Genomic DNA, 21227 nt, shown 5'->3' on the forward strand with positions numbered 1-21227 from the left:
AGGAGGAAGGAAGGAGAGAAAAGGTGATTCTCTTCTCTACTTTGTCTGTTTCCTACTTTCAACCCTATGAGAGGCCTACAGAAATTTTAATATTCAGATGTTTGAAGGAATATCTATTTTCTCATCTAAATATTCTAATATTATTATTTTATTTATGTGAGTATGTTAATACCATAAAATACTTTAAAACTGAATAAAGCTAATCAAGATCGAATGACAATTCAATTGGAATATTCCTTTCTGTGCTTTCACGAACACGCTGCTGGCCACAAACTGGCTCTCATGTTAGGAATAACTATGAGCTTGTGGAAGTAAAATTAGTATTGGAAGCAAGCATGCTTTGTGGGAATCTTGGGAGCAAAATGCAAGAGTAGGAAGAGCAGCAAAAACAATAGCTAAAGCTCCAAAAATTAAACTCTCTGATAAGTATAAATGTGAATCAAACATTAAGCAATCTAACAGCCTAACAGTTAAAACACCAGTGTCCCGTCTGTATTCTTGACCTCAGGCTCCTTCTAGACACAGGAGACTCAAAGGGCTGGATGCCTGACCCTCTCCCAACACACCACCCCTGCACGTGGGAGACCTGCGCTGAGTTCTCTGTCCATTCCAGCTCCGGAGCCTGCATCTGGGGAGCGAACCAGCAGACGTAAGAGCTTTTTTCCCGTCCCCATCCTTATCTTTCAAGTAAAGATAAATTAAAACTTACGTACATGCTGGGTACATGTTTCCTGAAGTGCAAATATTCATTACTTGAAAATTAAAGACTGTTTTTGCAACACTATCAATGTCTACATCATGATTTCAAATACATTGAGTAAATTTAAATACAGCAGGGTAGAGATATAGATCAGAATTCTTAACAGAATAGATCTGACTGCTCCTAATTCTTGTTAGGAGTTATCATTTCCCTCACATGTACCTGAAAACCATAAAATGCTAATTAATTAATACAGATTACAGAACTACTGACACAACAATAAGTGATAAGCCTAACAATTTCATGCTACATATGCATATCAAAACATCATATTGCATACCTTTATATACAATAAAAGAGAAACCTTTCTATGAATTAATATGGACAAAAAAATCAGTAACTATTTGATAGTTAAATAATAAAAATGTAATATAATAATAAGGGAAAGGTAGATTTAAAAATTAAAATGCTTCATTTTCAAAAGTTGCTTCAATTTGAAAGATTTCATCTTGAAGTTTGATAGAGTAACAAAATTAATAATCAGCTTACAAACATGAAAGATCTCTTTTTCATAGAAATATCTATTCACTGTGGCACAAATAAGCTAAATGCACTAACAGTAAGGCAATATACATTTTAAAAAAGTGTTTAAGATATTAAGGCTTGATAACAGACAAGAACTGAATATAACTAACATGTGGGGGCGGGTCCGGGGTAGAAACAGAAAAGTTGATAGCAAATCCATCCTGATTTTCAAGTTAATGCATGTTCTCCAGAAAAGTTGTCTATACTCACAGCATAATGACTTTATTGAAGAGTGTGCCTATTTGTAGCACACAACCAGTTGAACCAGCATGCTGTGATTAGGGAATGCTGACCCCTGGACGTCAGCTGCATACTTGCGAAAATCAGAGGCAGCGCTTAGTATTTTACCAAAGTGCTCCAATGAGGGAGCGATGTGATTTGGGTTTTTCCTTCTGTCTAGTGTCTGGAATCAGAAAGAGTGCCTGGTTCACAGGTTGTTGAATGAAAGAATAAATGAGCTTTTTAAAAAGACCAAGGGTTTTTGTCCAGTTCCACAGACTCTTTCCCATTGCCAAAGACCACAGTGGCTTGAGTGCTGGGACTGGATTCAGAGGGATTAGGCCTGGAGGATGGTGTCACCATCACTGTTACAGGAGAGCAGCTGGGTCTCCTCCCACTCCTTCCGTCCTTTGGCCTCTGCCCTGGGACAAGGCAGGGGGAAGCCATCTCCACACGCTGGAGCTTCGCTCAGAGAGTCTTGGCAATGTTATTAGCACAGCAAAATGGGGCTAAGAAAAAGCCACACGGAAGCACCTCACTGTCACCCTTTTGTGGTACCTGGCCAATCAGGAAGCCCAGCAGGACCTGGAGCTGGAACTGAGTCTGCCTCTGCTCCTGCCCAGTCCCCACGCGGAAGGCATGCAATCCACTGATCCAGCTACCAACTTTCTCATCCGCAAACCTCTAATAAATCAATCTTCACAGCTACTTTCACTTCTATACTTTTTAGATTATAATCCACTGAAGAATTCATCTTGAAGCTAATTTACTAAGGCCATTTAAACTGTTAGTTAATATGTACATATTTGACTTGTTTAAAATCTTCAGAGACATACTTACTATACAAAGCCAGGAACACACAGCTGAGACTCTGAACCCCTTGGCACACAGCGGACATGTGCTTCTCTGATACTGCACAATGCCTGTGGTGCTCAGGCACAGTGCTCACTAGGGTAGGTGTAGCAAATGCACTCTTAACAAATTTTCAATTTACAATGGGCTGATTTATAGGAACTGCATTCACATCAGAAGCTGAGGACCATATCTGTTATGTGTGACTAAATGATCAAATTCCCACGAATCACTTTCATTTTATTTTTGTCACAAAAGCAGCATGCAATTTTTTGCTCACCACCAAACTCTTCACACATTATGCCAAACATACATTACATTCTTTCTCCTAGTTAGAACTATTAGCTATATGAGGACAAAAGGACAGACTGTATATCCCCTATTTAAAATGTTTGGGACCAAAAGTTTTTCAAATTTCAGTAGTTAAGGGATTTTGGGTTCTTTGCATATACATAATGAGCTATCATAGGGTTCATGAAGTCTAGTCATGAACTTCATTTAAGTTTCATATTCACTGAACACACACAGCCTCAAGATGATGTAAAATATTTTCAGGAAACATAATTTGATTCTAACTGAACATGTGAGATCAAGTGTGCAATTTTCTCATTTTTTTCCTTTTTTAAGATTTATTTTATTTTTATTAGAAAGTCAGATACACAGAGAGGAGGAGAGACAAAGAAGATCTTCCATCTGTTGATTCACTCCCTAAGTGGCTGCAACGGCCGGAGCTGTTCTGATTCGACCTGAGGCCAAGAGGCCAGACCCTCTTCCAGGTCTCCCATGCAGGTGCAGGGTCTCAAGGCTTTGGGCCATCCTTGACTGCTTTCCCAGACTACAAACAAGGAGCTGGATGGAAAGCAGGGCCACTGAGATTAGAACCGGGGCCCATATGGAATCCCAGCGTGTGCAGGGCTAGGACTCAGGTGTGCAATTTTCAACTTGTGGCATCATATTAGCCTCAAATATTTACAGATTTGGGAGCACTTCAGATGAAACTGACATCTAAAACATGTTTCTCAATCCCCTTGTAGCCTTCCCTTCTTTTTTTTTTTAATAAAGTGAAAAAACTTGGGTCCAACATTATTCATTGAAATTATATAATTACAATGTGGAGGCAAAAATGGCAAACAGCCTTACCTGGGCTGTCTTATGTGTCTGTAGGGTTTCTTCCTTCTCACTGTGCACCATGTGAACTGGTGTATACTGCACAGAGCCAGAACAGGGACCATAATCTTCCTCATTTTCCTACACAGGAAAAAATACAAAAATAATTATTTCAAAATATTCATTTTATTACTACAGTGTTTTGATCAACAAAGTATCTGATAATGCATGTAAATAACAATTATAAAGGATCTATTGAAGAAGAAAATTCATTTTTCCACAATATGAATTAATCACTCCCCAGTAATCTTTGATTATTATGGACAACTTAAATAATATTATATGAAGATGATTTACTTTTCATTCCTACACTGGCAATCTGAAGTACTGTTTTCTCTAATGGAAAAACAATTAAGCACAAAATTTAGCAATAAAATCTTCAAAGAGGGCCCGGCGGCATGGCCTAGCAGCTAAAGTCCTCGCCTTGAAAGCCCCGGGATCCCATATGGGCGCCGGTTCTAATCCTGGCAGCTCCACTTCCCATCCAGCTCCCTGCTTGTGGCCTGGGAAAGCAGTCGAGGATGGCCCAAAGCTTTGGGACCCTGCACCCGCGTGGGAGACCCGGAAGAGGTTCCAGGTTCCCAGCATCGGATTGGCGTGTACCGGCCCGTTGCGGCTCACTTGGGGAGTGAAACATCGGATGGAAGATCTTCCTCTCTGTCTCTCCTCCTCTCTGTATATCCGGCTTTCCAATAACAATAAAAATCTTTAAAAAAAAAAAATCTTCAAAGACATCATACGTAATCAATTGAAACATACACATTTAAATATGCATATACATATTTATATGCCTGTTGCATTCCTAAGATCAAATATAAGTCCTCATATGCAGTCTTTTTTTAAATTAACAATATTCTTCAACTTAAAGTAACCATTATTGGAAACAGCCTATAAAACCAAATGACAGAATTCCTGGATTAATTCTACTGCAACACATCTTTTAAAAATATTTCTCAGCTTGAAGCAAGAACTTCAATTGTGATATCAAGGCAATCAACTTCATGAAAACATACATCTTGTTAAGGCACCTCTGAAGACCTCCACAGCTCTCTGATAAAATATGCAAATAGAAAGAGATTATTCAATAGATGCATATAGAAGAGCAGAGTGTTGCCAGAGGGCCTGTTATGAAAAATAAATTTTTGAACAAAGGTATAAGCATATTTCAAAAGTCACTGAAAACACAAATCTCCTGTGATTCGTTGAACTTGAGCCTCAGACGAACACCAGCTTCTAGGCGATCAGGACAAGGCTCACCTTGGACTTGAGCTTGCTCCTCACTTCCCTCAGGCCCAGCTTCGCGTGATTTTTCGCCTAGGAAACAACAAATGTAAGATTACATAACCATGGAAAGATTACATACAGAAAAAAAATTTAAATCACATTTAATTAAAATTGTTAAATATTCCTATTATTTGGAAAACAGATTGTAATCTACACTGTGTTTTCAGGAATGCAATACCCCACTACTTACTTACACCTAAAAGAGCTGCTACAAACATGGCTAGTTTCCTTTTTCATAAAAATATTATACAGAGGGTAATGTGTGGCCAGTTTGCCTCCTGGGCTCTAAACAATCAACCAGATTAGTCACAGCCAGTCTCGGTTTGAAACTGTGACAAACACACAAAAGTGACAGCACTTTCCAGCACTAAGTTGCTTGGGAAAGGAAACTGGGGCAACTTTCCAAAGCTTTACTAGAGCGCTTTTACTAGCAGGCCGGTATTCTCATTAGCAGCACTGTCCTAATGTTATGGTTGCTTCATACATGGTCTTTCCGGGGAAGCCCAAGGCATTTGACGATTTAAAGGTTATGCGCACATTTCACCTGCAAGCCAGCTCCAGCAGTTCAGTGTCCTGGGTCCAGCTATGAACTGCGTGGGGTGTAACTGATCTGAAGACCACTGGGGGCTGCCATTAGAGCACCAAGTAGGACACAAGCCAGCCCTGGCTCTTGAGCAGCCATACTTCCCAGGTGGTCCTCCAGGAAAGGGAAGACAAGTCCTCCAAGTTCCTAGATTAGCCCTTTCTCATTAACACCTTGGCATGTAGTAAGTACGAAATATCTTGAACTAAATCACACAACCATTTCTCCATTGTACACAAAGCAAAATCAAAACACACTACCCATGGCAAAACAAACAAACAAACAAAAATCAGAAAGGTCAAAACATGCTTCTACTCCCATCTCCTGGAAACTTTCTCCATTGTTGCTTTGCTCACATTTCTAGTTCACCTGGCATTCTCCAATCCACCTGATGACACTGAGTTTTCAGATGTTCCTTAATATACAGTTTTAAATCTGACGTTGAGCTCTATAATTCACACACAGATTCACTGAAATAAGTAACGTGCTAATGGAGCAGAGGTTCTTCTCTAAGTCTTTTCAAGTTACAAAATACATATTCACTTACCCTTAGTGAAAATGGCAAAAAGGCAGAGAGAGAGAGATCTTCCATGTGCTGGTATCTACCCCAGATGACTGTAACAGACGTAGCCAGCTAGACCAGGCCAAAGCAAGGAGCTGGGAACTCAATCTGAGCCTCCCACATGTGTCACAGAGACCCAGGTACTGAGGCTGGCAGCTGTGCCTGCCACGGTGTGCAATGACAACACACCGAAACCTAAACCCAGGCACCCCAGCAGGGTACATGGGATGCTAAGCCACGTCTTAATTGCTATGTCAAATGCCTACTTCAGCATTTTAAATTTGGAATGATTTTATTGCCTGTCAGAAAAGGTTTTGGAATAAAATCATCTATAGATTAGTATACAATTTTAAAAAATGAACGAGGTTTTTGTTGTGTGATTCATTGTAATTTCTGACTGAGATGAATACAATAAAGGAGCAAAAACACATATTTGGCAAAACAATGCAGTTCTCTGAGACTCACTCCAGGAAAAAAATGAGGCATTGTTGACTACAAATCTTTTAAGAGTATTAGATGAGTATGAGAGACAGGCTCAACATCCGGTTTTTCATATGGCAGATGTAAATTATCTTCTTAAATCAAGCTCCCAGATGTTACGGTGATCGAGTCAGGGAGATTTCTTTTTTTTTTTTTTTAATTATTTTGCATTATGTGACAGTTTCATAGGCTCTGGGAATCCCCCCCCACGCCCCTCCCCCCTGGTGGCTTCCTCCACCTTGATGCAGTATCACAGTTCAAATTCAATCAAGATTCTTTCCTTGCAAACATATACCAAGTATAAAGTCCGGCTATTTATTGTCCAGATGGGTTGAACAGTCTCTTGGGGAGACCATTTCTGGTCCGTTGTTAGAGCTGGCAGAATATCATCCCAGTCAACCAAGAGTCCCGACATAACATCAACAGCAATTTGCAACATTATGGAATTGACATGGTTGTGAGTAACCAGTGTGTTACAAAAAAAAAAAAAAAAAAGAAAGAAAGAAAGTTCTTAACCACAACCTATGATTAGCCCATTGACATTTCAGTTTTAGTTTTATATACAGAACCGACTGCTATATACCTTAAAATGGCTATAAGGTACCATTCAGCTGTCTCGTGTCTATTTCATTTTAGTATTTAGCCATTTGTTGTGTTGAAATATAATTTTGCTGATCTTGGCAGATTTTAGGGTAATCTAGACTGACTTGTAACTCTAACAAGACATTTGTCGACAATTAAGGTGCAGAACATTTTTTTGTTTGTTTTTGGGGGGGGTGTGCAGGGAAATCCCCAACACTATGGTGAGGAGTGACTAATCTTTGTGTCCCCCCCAGCGAGGCATGAGCCAATCCATGCCAGCTCTTTTGAGTCAGGGAGATTTCTAAGCAAAGTTGGATAAACCAGACAGCAGAGCCTGATCTTTCTAAGGCAAAATGTTGAACTCTTCTTATTTTTGCTGTTTGGTGAAGCTGATGAAGTCTCCGTTCTGAATGTGGTAAAGTTCGAATCAACTGTATAACCTAGATTTTCTACTTGAAATGTAATCTTTGAATTACATTTTTTTCTAATCATAAAGGATGGCAGACTGGACTGAAAGACATTTTGAAATGTTTGTGGCAAATGCAACTAAAAGTGTGAGTTTATTTTGGTACAAAACACTTTAGATATGAAAAAAATTTAAAATGTGGAGAATGCTAATTATGAGAAATTCTGCAGAGATTTAGAAACAGTTTTGCTTCAGTATAAACTCATACCTTGTGTTCCATTTTTTTCCACAAACTTTTTGAGGAACCCTTGTGCGCTACAACTGGAAAGCAAGTAAGGCACTGAGCTCTCAACTTTAGTTAAAGTATATTTTATTTAAACTCCACTACATAAATGCATTTACTGAAAAGGAATTTAAGAGAAATTCTTATGAAACCCAAACCACTGTCATGAACGTTTTTAGAAATACAGAATAAGGACCAGTGCTGTGGAGTGGCAGCATCCCGCATGCGTGCCAAGTCAAGTTGCAACAGTTCTCTGCTAAGGTGCCTGGGACAGCCGCGCAAGACGGTCGGTCCAAGTACTCAGGTCTCTGCTGCCCCAGTGACAAGCGCCCAGATGGAGACCCAGGCTCCTGGCACAGGCCTGGCCCAGCCCGGGCCGTTACAGTCACCTAGGGAATGAACCAGACACAGAGGATCTCTTTCTATTTCTCTCAGTGCCTCTTGCTCTCTTTCTGACACTCCATCTTTCAAATGTTTTTAAAAATATGGGATTATGTCAATTGCAGAATTTAAGAAAAAATGTCAGTTACTACCAACATACTTGTTTCTGTTTAGAAGCTACATGAGTCAAACTTGTACAAGCACACAGGTGCTGGAACACGAGGCCCGTGACCCTGCAGGGCCACAGGGGTACATACATGCATCCTTTGGATGTGGCGTTGAACGAGCTGGTGTTTGTTAGGGGCAGAAGTAATGAGAAACGGATGCTCCAAGCAACAGAAATGGATTGATTAAGAAAGGAAGCACACCGGGAATGAGGAGAGACCATCTTTGAAGAGACCAGGACACAGCTGGGTCTTGGTCATCACATTAACGGGACCTCGTCCTCACTGTTCTTGTTACCATTATTAACACCCTGTAAGCCACGTAGGCTCTCCCAGGAATGTTAGCTGGGGAGTCAGTGTGTCTTTACAGGGAAAGCTTTGGCATTCTTCTACATGTTTTTCTGTATGAGCCTCCAATATACACTAAAACATGCTGTCAAATGGAGGAATCAAGTTTTACAAAATATAACTTCATCAAGTATTGCTTCATTTTGCAAACAGCTTTGAGATAGAAATGAAGAACTATTTTTAGAATATAAGAAGAAAATATCCTCTTATGCATTAATTTTAATAATGAACATTACCTTGGTTTAAATTAGTTCACAATTTAAAAAAACTTATTTAAATAGAAAAAATATTTTTGAATTTACAAGTTCATTATTTAGAAAGATGTTATATCATCTACTTGTAGAATTTTTAAATATCAAAAGAACACTTATGGGCCCAACGCAATAGCCTAGTGGCTAAAGTTCTTGCCTTGCATGCCCCAGGATCCTATATGGGCACCAGTTTGTATTCCAGCTACTCCACTTCCCATCCAGCTCCCTGCTTGTGACCTGGGAAAGCAAGGAGGATGGTCCAAAGCCTTGGGCCCCTGCACCCGCGTGGGAGACCTGGAAGCTGCTCCTGGCTCCTGCTTCGGATCGGCTCAGCTCTGGCCGTTGTGGCCACTTAGGCAGTGAGTCAGAAGGTGGGAGCTCTTTCTGTCTCCTCTTCTCTCTGTAAATCTGACTTTCCAATAAAATATAAATAATTTTTTTAAAAAAAGGAACACTTACAAATTTATATGCTGTCCGTACGGCAGGTGTTGCTTTGGTCATTGCTGTGTTGAACAGAGCACCTCCTTTCTGCAAAAGAAAACAGAAACACGTTCCCCAACGCTTTCAGCCAAGCTCACCTCCAAAGAACAACCCGAGTTGGCATTGTGGCGCCATGCGCTGCGGTGCCGCCTGCAATGCCAGCACCCATCCAGGACTGACTGGAGTCCCAGCTGTTCCAACACGGGAAAGCAGCAGATAAACCAAGTCAGGTTGGAGACTCAGATGAAACTCTGGCTTCTGCCTGGCTCAGCCCTGGTTACTGTGCCAACTGGGGAGCAAACAAGCAGATGGAAGGGGGGTGTGTGTGTTTGTGTCTGATACAGTAGACATAATACTAAATTTCAAAAAAAATTTTTTTTAATGTTTTTGAAATAGTCACATTATCAGAATGTTTAAAAATCACCATCAAATCCTATTACTTTATCTAATTCCTTATTCTGGACTACAAGGTAACAAACAAATCTCACTTTTCATCATTTACGCCAACACAAAAGCTTGCCATTAAAAAAATGTTATTAATAACAAATTAAGAATAAAACTATTTAAAATGAGAAAACAGACAAATGGTAAACACTACACAAGTAATGTCAGTAGCATGCTGTGACTATATTTCCTGCGATGGAAGAAAGGCCTTGAGGGTTTTTTTTTTTTACCTTTACTGTATGCACCCATTGTTGGTATGACCTCGGGTTCCCTGGAACAGAAAAAAAAAATCAGATGCATGGAAAACTTGATGAAAAATAAATCCATAAACCAAAATTATATTTTAAGGCAATTTTTATTTATATTGTAGGCAATGTTACATAGAAAGCATTAGTAAGACATTTTTTAAATAGACATTTTTTTCTCCATTCACACATGAAACTAATATACTATCTTCTTTCATTGTAATATTGCCTTCAAAAGCAGAAATATAACTTCCTTAAAATTGTACATGTTATGTAGGGCAGAGTTGATGCTTACTAAATGTACAAAATGGATTAATGAGATTAGCCAGTTAAATCTTTTCACCAGTAAGGCACTCAACAACCCATGAGATATTTATTAAAAATGTCAAGTAAATCCTCTTATTTTTGTATCACAGTGTCAAATAGCAGTAAAATAAACATGATAAGATCCTTAATCTACTGCTATGTTTCACTGTAAAATTTACCTTTGTTAAAATTTGCTTCTGTTCAAATTTGTTGAGATCGCACGTAAAAGTATCCTAATATTACTTTGGCTGGTATTTTCTAATTACTGTTTAATATTTTGGGAATGCAAATTTTATTTGAATGTCAACTACAGTTAAGCATGTGCCATCTGTTTTTCTTACTCAGGTTTTGTAATTTGATGGAATGTTTTTATCACAATTTAATAAATGTTTGCTTTATTTAAAAAAAAATTGTACATTCCAAACTTTTTGACTGGTTCTGTTTCTCTCTTTTATACAGTTAGGTCCACTCTAAAACAAGATTTCAAGTGCTCAGAAAATTTAAACCTAGAACTAAATGTAGAAATACAAATAACTTTGGGACAAACAATTTTCTATGGTTATTAAATACTTACACATATCAAGAGCCAATAATTAAACTGTAATTTTGGTCCTGAAAATATTCTCTATTTGTCAGTATGGAAATTTGGGAGTTATTATCCCACAAGTTGTGAAGTACTCCAAGTACCACTGTTACTAGAAAGCTCTAATCAGAAAGCTGCCAAAACTACGTTAACAAAATCTGATGATTAACATATTTGGCTTTAAATAGAGGTAATTTCAGTAAGATATGAGGAGGCAACAAAAGAAACATAAACACAATAATGCACTCTTTCCTGTCAGCTGCTTTAGTTACATTTCAATGATCTTCCCACTTGCTTAAGATGCATTAATACTCCCTAAATCACACGGTGAAGCAACAGTACTGGTGGGGGCAGTGAAACGGCTCAATGGGCTAATCCTCTACCTGGTAAGTGCTAGCATTCCCTGTGGGTGCCCCCTCTGGGTCCTGGCAGCAGTACCTCCCATCCAGCTTCCTAACTGTGGTTTGGGAAGCCAGTGGAGGATGGACCAAAGCCCTACTACGCTGCACCCACACGGGAGACCCGAAAGAGACTCCTGGCTCTTGGCTTCATGGCTTTAGATCAGCTCAGCTCTGGCCGATGCAGTTCTTTGGGGAGTGAACCGGCAGAAGAGCAATCTTTCTCTCTTTCCTTTTCTCTGTAAATTTGTCTTTCCAATAAAAATAAATAAATCGTAGCAAGAAGCTGGATTGGAAACAGATGCTAGTTTTATGTGTGGAAACTTCTAGATACTATAAGTATCTATAGATTGAATCCACTGCTTTAGATTCAAATTTTGTGGAAATATTTCTCAATAAACTATTAGACTTTCAAAACCCAAAAGTTGTGGGTGGCTATCCTGGCACTATTTAGTACCAAGAACTCCTGGGAGAGGGTTTACCTTCCATTTGTGTCTGGAGAATTTTTTTTTTAAATTATTTATTATTTAACTTCAGTAATTATATTGTATTATGTGACACAATTACATAGATACTTGGGTTCTCCCCACCCCTCCCCAAACCCTCCCACCATGGTGGATTCCTCCACCTTGTTGCATAACCACAGCTCAAGTTCAGTTGAGATTCCCCCATTGCAAGCGTATACCAAACATAGAGTCTAGCATCTTATTGTCCAGTCAAGTTCAACGGCTTCTTAGGTATACCCTCTCTGGTCTGAAGACAGAGCCAGCAGAGTATCATCCCAGTCAATTGAAAGCTCCAACATACCATCAGCAAAAATTTACATCATTATGGAATTAATTGACATAGTAATGAGTAACCAATATGTTAAAAGTAAATGCGAGTTCCCAGTCACCTTCTGTGACCACCTCACCTATACTTCAATTTTAGTTTATACACAACATATAACATTCAAAACATAACATGTTATACATAACATCATATCATCTTAAATTAAGGCAAACATGTGGTATTTAACCTTTTGGGATTGGCTCATTTCCCTTAGCATTATGGTTTCCAGTTGGGCCCATTTGGCCACAAAGAACTGCATTTTGTTTTTTTTAATAGCTGAGTAGTATTCCATGGAGTAGATGAACCATAGCTTTCTTGTCCAATCCTCTGTTGATGGGCATTTTGGTTGCTTCCATGTTTTTGCAATTACTGATTGTGCTGCTATGAGCATAGGAGTGCATGTTGGTTTCTCATAAAACAAGTGTTCTGGATATATTCCTAGGAGTGCTATTGCTGGATCATACGGTATGTTGAATTTGAGTTGTTTGAATATTCTCCATACTGATTTCCATAGAGGCTGTACCAGCCTGCAGCCCCACCAGCAGTGGAGTAGGGATCCCTTTTCCCCGCAACCTCGCCAACAAGTGTTGTTGGTGCTTTTATTCATGTGGGCCAGTCTTACTGGCGTTAGGTGGTACCTCATTGATGTTTTAATTTGGATTTCCCTTATTGCCAGGGAACTTGAGCATTTTTTCATATGTTTATTTGCCATTTGGGTTTGTTCCTTTGTGAAGTGTTTGCCCATTTCCCGTGCCCATTTCTTGAGTGGCTTGTTTGTTTCGACATTTAACATCCCATGCTCCTGGATAGGTAAAATCAATATCATTAAAATGTCTATACTGCCAAAAGCAATATATACATTCAACGCAATCCCAATCAAATTGCCCAAAACATTCTTCATGGAACTGGAAACAATGATCCAAAGGTTCATCTGGAAGCACAAAAAACCACGGATAGCTAGAACCATCCTGAAGAACAGGAAGTTAGCAGGGGGAATCACAGCTCCGGACCTCTGGACATACTATAGGGCAGTGGTTATCAAAACAGCGTGGTACTGGCACAAAGATAGAGAGGAAGATCAATGGAGCAGAATAGAAACACCAGAAGGAAACCCACACAGATACAGCCAAATAATCTTTGACAAAAAGACAAACGACAATCCAGGCAAATGGGAAGGTCTGTTCAATAAATGCTGTTGGGACAACTGGTTGATAGCCTGCAGAAACAAAAAAATAGATCCACATCTCTCACCATACACTAAGATCAGATCTAAATGGATAACAGATCTAAACCTACATCCAGAAACCTTCAAACTTTTGGAAGAAAATGTTGGAAACACACTGCAACACTTAGGGGTAGGCCCTCACTTCCTAAAAAAGACTCCAAATGCAGTAGAAATCAGGACCAAAATAAACAATTGGGACCTCATCAAACTAAGAAGCTTCTGTACAGCTAGAGAAACAATCAACAAAGTAAAAAGGCAACCCACAGAATGGGAGAAGATCTTCGCACACGACATAGGTGATAGAGGGCTGATCTCCAGAATATACAAAGAGCTACAAAACAACCAAAATGTCAAAACAAACAAGCCACTCAAGAAATGGGAATTTTTTTTTAAAGGATCGCCTTCTAACACAAAACGGCGGCAGAATGGCCTGTCCACGTTTCTTGCCACCTGATACCTTTGAATCACGTGTCAAAACCAGCAATAAATGTCCTGGCTCCGGATTTACTCCAGTATTCAAACCTTTCTCTAGTTTGAAAGAAACATCAAGAAATAATAATATTCCGTAAAACATTTCTTAGTACATTGCACTGTGCTGGAATTTTTTCTGGAAAAAGTTACGTAAGGGAAAATAAAATTTTTACTTATGTTAATGTTTACTAGTAAAATACATCTACTTTAAATAATCTATACACAAATAACCTGCATTGTTTGAGTTTCTGGTGTATCTAGCTTGGTTTAAGCTTTAAACTTATATTTCTCCTCACAATGATGAACAATTCCAAAGGGAGATTTACAGAGAAAGATCTTGCTTCCTCTGGTACACTCCTGAAATTGCCACAATGGTCAGAGCTGAGCCAATGTGAAGCCAGGAGCCAGGAGCCAGGAGCTTCTTCTAGGTCTCCCTCATGGATGCAGGCCCAAAGGCGTTGGGCCATTCTCCGCTGCTTTCCCAGACCACAAGCAAGGAGCTGGGTGGGAAGTGCAGCAGCCAGGACGGCATCCTGGCGCTTACAAGGGGAGGAACACAGCCAACTGGGCCATCATGCTGGGCCCCAAGGAGATTTTTTTACTAACAAGATAGCCAGTATTTATCTTCACTCTTGCAGATTGGCTTTACTTTGTTTAATTTCTATTAGAGGTTCTTATCAGTTTAGTTCTTTGATTTCTTTATTAGAAATGGCTGAGTGGAACTCAACATTCTTCAGATTACTTTCTTCTGTGAAGTCTTTATTTTTTATTATTATTCCAAAACTGCTTTTCAGAGCAGTTGCAGAAAGGAATAGAAAAGCTCACATTCAGCTCTTTGCAGGTCATTAACAGGATATTTTTTAGTGCATTTTTCTAGCATGCAAGATACCATGGGCAGTGGGTTCAACAACTAGGAAGGTGGCATTCAGAGCTCAGACTCCCACTAGGCTGGCCAACCAGGAGATCTGGGATGAGGACCATAACCTGGCAGAGCCTCACCCTGCTCATTCATCATGAAACTACTTCAGTCACTGTCTTTGAGGGTCACTGAGGATGAAACTTGATGGTCACTGACCGCTTCATGAGGAATCTAGCAAGCCACAAAAATACCATCAGTTTATTTTTTACTACGAAAAACTTCGCAGAGGTGGAAGCTGAGGTTCTGAAATGAAAATACCATGTGTCCATGTTTACCAAGCAGGAACTGAAGGAACAAACAAGAATCTAGGTGTTTTAATTCCAAGTTGTTTATTCCTAAAAATTTGAAATACCACCACTAAATATAACAAACCTGAAATTACAGAGATTTCTCTGAATTACTGAAAAGCAACTGCATTTGAGAGGACAAAGGGCTCCCAAAGAAGAACCCTGCCTGGGGGAAGTGAAAAGCACTGGTTGGCAGCTGGGGTGTCGTGGGGCAGTAGCATGGACAAGAAGCCCCTGAAAATAAGCAAACTGCATATGATGGGGATTCCTGGTACAACTCAGACAGGTTCCTTTTAAGCATTGGCTGAGTTTGTCTCCTTCAATTGTATGGTCTATGGGACTAAAGATTGCTATTTTCAAGAAATCTAAGGTAAGTACATTATTTTTTGGCAGTTAAAAGATAAGGTTACTTTCATTCTTTAAAAGTAATTAACCTGCCAAAATCAAAAATCTCTGAAGAGTCCTTTTAAAATAGTGGGATTATGGCAGTAATCATTGTGGAGCGATTTCTTATATATTATTCTTATTAAACTGACTTTTTCCCCACTTTAAGATAAAATATCTTTATTTCTCACTGGTGAAAAGATTGTCTCTTCAAATGTAATTTTCTAAATTCCAGGACTATGTAATTACTTATCAAAATATGCAAAATGGCCTAAGTTATTTACTGTGGCCACACAGATCATTTCTCATGGCCTTTTCAAATGTCTTTGGAACCTCAGAAGAAAGAGAGGGGAGGACTGTGCACTGACTGCTTTACGTATGAGAAGGGGTGAGCAAGTGCTTATGGATGGAGAATAATCACAGAGTCTTACATGAAATAAATCTCAAAATACTTTTACTTCTTAATGTGCAAATAATTTGGCCTGAATTTAACAACTAGTTTTATTGTAAACGTGGGGGTGGGGAGAAATAAATGTTCTTAACTATTCGTCAGTTGATTTTTCAGAGACAAACAAATGTGTTTATCTAACCCACCTTTCGCACTATTCATGTCCCATCCCATTATCTTCCAACCTCTACCTCGACAGTTTCTTCCCGTCACATGTTTCCTGATATTTTTTTTTATCATTTTCCTCTGCAGGCTAAAGGCTCTTCAGGATCTCATGAAAGAAACAAGATGTAACGTGGATTTCCGTAGCAGTCAGTCCTGACTGCCAGGACTCACGGGACAGAAAACAGTGCTTGAAAGTCTCCTTGCAGTCAGAGTCTTTAAACATGAATCCAGAATCTCACATGAACCTGCTATTCTGTATCTTTTCATCCCACATTATATATTTAATCAGAATCAAAATAATCATAAAGCTCCACACACGTGTGATGAGTTTATAATAACCACTGTTATTATCAACAGAAATGGTGTACAAATGACAACTGCAATGATATATAAAGAGGACAGCGCATAATACTCTGAAATTTCCTAATTACTTTTGATTATAGGAACTGTTTTTGTCATTTTAGTTAATGTTGATTATTCTTCCTTCTTTCTGGGATCTCTGTTTAAAAAACACCTTCAAGATCTATCTGAAACAAGAACTCTGCTTCTAGTTAGAACAGGGGCTTGGACGCCGTTGCTGCTGACAGGATGCTTTCTCGTCGAGGAGACCTCTTACCATAAGCAAGCAAAATATTTCAGTTATTCAAGCAATGACCCTGAAGCCTGATGCAGCCAGGTTTAATTCAGACTTTGGCCAGTACTTTGGCTGCTGAAAGAGCTTATGAAACTGAGTGCTCAAACACATGCAGTATATTCCAGGTGCTTTGCTGGGAGCTGCAGGGATTGAGTGCTACCATCTCTGGAGAGCTCTTGGTAGTTCCTACCATAGAAAAGCTTTTCTAACACTTGGCAGAAAATACGACCAAGAACACCAAGAGTGATGCGCTTCCTTGAAGAAGAGGTTCCAATTACACCAATTTGCCTCTAAATGACAGGTTGCAGAGCTGATCTTTAGGAAAGACTTTGGGAAATATGGCAGTCTTAAACACAGACACACACACATACACACACACACACACACACCCTCAACATAGGCAGCTTATAATTAACAGTAAAAAAGAACATCACTAGGGGCCAATGGCAGGTTATGCTGCCAGCTTGTTTTTGAGATGCCAATAAAAGCCCAGGCTGTTCCATAGAGCTCCCTGTTAATGTGTCTGGGAAAGCAGCAGAAGATGGCCCGAGAGCTGGGGACGCTACCATCTATGTGTGAGACCCAGATGAAGCCCCCAGATCTGGGCTTCAGCCTGGCCGAGCACTGACCATTGGGGACTGAGCCAGTTAATGCAAGATCTTCATATCTGTTTTCCCTTCTCTTTTTGTAACTCTGTTTTTAAAATAAATGAAAAAAAATTTTAAAGAACACTACTAATTTTTAATAGCTTACTCACATTTTATTTAAAAATTTTGTAAGTTTTACCTTATTTTCTTCTAAGAATGATACCTGTGTATGTATAAAATAACCTAAAATACAATTAAAATAATAGCATTTGACATTCAGGCATACTTTTTAAGGTACTTTCTTGCTGTACTCACGGAAATTAATACTTGTTAGACTAGAAAAGCCACCTTTTACTATATAAAAGGATCATAGTTCTACCCCATTGCTGTCACAGATGTCATCTTCAATTCTAAAAAAGCTACTAGCCCCATGGGTCACAAAGATAATGAGACAGCAGTTATGTAAATACCGAATAGACGCCTCAAGCAATTTGTCCATGAACTGACAATATTTTGCTTGTCTGAGTTGAAAAGTAAAAATGCGTAACTTTGACACAAAAGTATTATTGAAACTAAAATTTTACCCATAAGCTGAGAAAAGCAAGAAGCTGAATGTTCTTGCTGAGTCAAGTTAGCTAACTTTTTACCCCAAGCCAATACTTTCAGTTATATATATGCTGTAATCAAATCAGATAAGGGTATACATTTCCTAAGTTCATGATATAACTCTTTTAATGAACCAACTGTCTCAAAGCTTTTTTTATATTTTGGAAAAAAAACATAATTCTTGAAAGGAAAGGCTATATACAGAGAGGAAATGAGAAAGAGAAATATTCTTTTTAGTAGATCATTCCTCAAATGGCAGGAAGACCTTGGGCTGGGCTGGGTCAAAGCCAGGAGCCAAGAATTCCACTTGGGTCTGTCATGTATGTGGTAGGGACCCCAGAACTTGAGCCATCCGCTTGCTGCCTCCCGGGACACACATCAGCAGGAAGCTGGGGTCTGGAGCAGCATCAGCATCTGGACCCAGTCATTCCCACAGGGCATGCAGGCATATACATTTATGGTGCAAAAAGAATCTTACTGATGAGTAAAACTGAATTTTGTGAAATCTGAATTACTTCTTGGTGTTTTTCTTTCCATGTTTTACTACTCAATTCTGACAACTACTTATTTATGCATGTATTATTCTTCTTACCTTACAACAAACCTACCAAGAGGTAGATTATATACTATTATACCAGCTCAAAATTGAACATTCCAAGATACAAAAAGTAGAAATGTTTGTTTATTTAGTTCAGCCAGTATCTAGAATAGCTCCCAGTACAGAGAAAACACTCAGAAAATGGTGGCTGAATGAATAAAAAGCACATCTCAAGGACCCAAGCAAAACTCTCTGAAAGCCAAACTAGGTATTACAAAAACAGTACACAAAATATCAATTCAGAAATTAGTAACTGCCTAGACAAATTACAACACTGAATATTTACATTGGAAGGCTTAGTTGTATTCATGGAAGGGTAACATAAAACTTTCCTAATGCTACAGTAATCCACACTGTAAATGAAGGCCAAGACTTGTATGCAAAAATACACTTACTTTAAAATTGGAATTAAGTGGTGCTGCTCAAATCTTTCTTTTTGGATTACATTAAAACCTACTCTTCAATCATAAACTCAGGTAAAACCCACAGCTAGTCACTTTCTGGCGGAGATCAGTATTATTTAGATGAAAGGATATGAAATAAATGGAACTTCATGTTACGTATGTTCAGGAACATAGATTGTTCAAGCCAATAGCTGCCAATTCATGAGACTCTTTTAAGGCCTTGAGTAACAGATATCAGCACTGTACATTAACATCATAGCTATTAAGCTAGGAAAACACACTCAAGCTATTACATATGTAGGGAAAGAGACTGCTACAGTTCCAAGTTCAAGGATCATACAGCAGTGTCTGGGAGAGCTTGTAACCATACTTCACCTCCACTGAAGCCTCCTGAGGTGATCTCTTCTTCAAACACATCAGAAAACCCCCTTCCGGCATTGAGTTTCGCCAGTCGCCCATCAATGAACTGCAATTTAAAAGTTCCCTGTTAGCTATTTATTCCACAAAATTAAACTGCAACTTACATAAAAATAGTAACAGTAGACTATCTCAAATATATGACACATATACTGGCACATGGTGTAGAGTCAGAAACAAAAGCTAATCAAAATAATATAAGATGCCTACATTGTAGATACAGAATTAATGACAAATTATAAAGCCCACTTGGTCCATTATCACTTTTTTCTATTTCCTATCTACTTTTGAGTTACCTGGGAGAGATACTAATGTTGTTCTCATGTATATATGAGTAGACGGTTTGAATTGAGGAATGTTACTAAAAGACTGAAATCTATGGAAAAATTGCTAAATGTCATACACTTCAACCTGGTTTTAAAGTTAAATAATTGTCATGCACACAATTACTGAATTATATCTTGGTATCAAAGCTAGTATTTTGCAATGTTGGTGCTTTTGTCAAACAATAAAATGTTATTAACCTGAAAATAAGGCAGTTTGAAATTCATGCAAAATTTGACTTGCACACATTTTCAATAGCACTATAAATCAAATTAAGTGTGTAATTTGATGGATTACCATTTTTTAAAAAAATAAGGTGGCAATAAAATGATAAATTTAAAGTAATGGATTACGGACAAGTAGAACAAACTAAGACATCCTTTTTATTTTGCTCTAAGAGATTAAGACTAAAGACTTTCTAAAAGGTTTTCATCTTCGTGTTTACTGGAAATAACCCATCAATTTTATTAAATGAGTGGATAAGTTCAAGTCTAAGAAGAGATAAATCCCCAGCTATTTACTGAGTATGCATTTTTGAGCATGAGAATCTACTTTTTGTTACTCAGCCAGTGGTTTGAGCCAACAGGAATTAATCACACAGTGAGATGCAGGTGCTGGCAAGTTTGGACGCAGACCTGACAGAGACAAAGACGCACTGACCAATGGACAGACTGCAAACACTGGCTCTTCAAACGAAAAGCAGGTTTTATGTAAAGACAATACGTTACTAATATATACACACTAATATACATATCTGGGAATAGCCGCAAGAGAAGTAGTAATGAAGAGGAATGCTGAGAACAGTTCCTCAACCCCCTTTGTCTGTCGTTCAGTAACAACCTCCTCCCTCCATGTCCCATGCCAAGTACAGCAGTGCAGTCACACACCACTCCAATAACTGCAGCATTTCAGAGTAAGGAAAAGAAAAGAATACTTTTAGCTACTGCTATAAGGAAATAATTCTGAACTAAAAAACAGGCACTGTTGGAAAAAGCTATTCCTCTAAGCTATCATATACCCTATCATTTTACTTGATTCATAGTAATCATTTAGTAATAAATAATCTTTGGATAACTGGATGATAAAAGTTCTGGAAAAGTTTATTTGTCATTGTAAGTAATAACAAGGATAACATTACTGATAACAATGAACGTAGCACAAACATACAATTTGGTTGCAAATAGATTTTTAAGAGAATTTAAAGTTGCTTTACAATGACAAATATTTATATAAATCTTAATATTTCACATTTATTCCAAAAGAATAAAAATTTAGAAATTAATACTAGTGACACAATATGTATTACTAGAAATGTTTCAAAAATTAATGTATAATTTCATAGTGCAGACTACATAAAGTTGATTTTAAAATGAGAAATCTATAATTCTACAGACCAATTATATATAATTCTCCAGATCAATGATTTTACTTTCTCTATACTCCAAACTGCAAAAATAAAAAAAAATCCTACTTTGTTCATCTTTTATGATATGACTTATAGTAGTGTAATAGGTCATAAGTATTTTCAAGCAGCAAAACTGCTTTCTGCTCCTTTTTCTCCACGTTGATACCACTGAGGTTTCCCAAAGCATTTTTACCTTCAAATAGCCATCTTAACAGAGAA

At 38.4% G+C, this 21227-nt stretch overlaps 1 protein-coding gene across 2 annotated transcripts in view; it reads right to left on the reverse strand.

Moving 5' to 3' along the window:
- DENND1B (DENN domain containing 1B) overlaps positions 1-21227 on the reverse strand; it is a 234296-nt gene that overhangs the window by 16401 nt on the left and 196668 nt on the right. For both annotated transcript variants that reach the window (XM_058668968.1, XM_058668967.1), the window contains 5 exons: positions 19238-19328; positions 10002-10042; positions 9307-9375; positions 4781-4837; positions 3497-3604 (listed from right to left, as the gene is read on the reverse strand). In XM_058668968.1, coding sequence (XP_058524951.1) covers positions 3497-3604; positions 4781-4837; positions 9307-9375; positions 10002-10042; positions 19238-19328 — 366 coding nt within the window. The remainder of the gene's footprint in view (positions 1-3496; positions 3605-4780; positions 4838-9306; positions 9376-10001; positions 10043-19237; positions 19329-21227) is intronic.

The sequence above is a fragment of the Ochotona princeps genome, chromosome 10 (genome assembly GCF_030435755.1).
Source record: "Ochotona princeps isolate mOchPri1 chromosome 10, mOchPri1.hap1, whole genome shotgun sequence".
NCBI lineage: Eukaryota > Metazoa > Chordata > Mammalia > Lagomorpha > Ochotonidae > Ochotona > Ochotona princeps.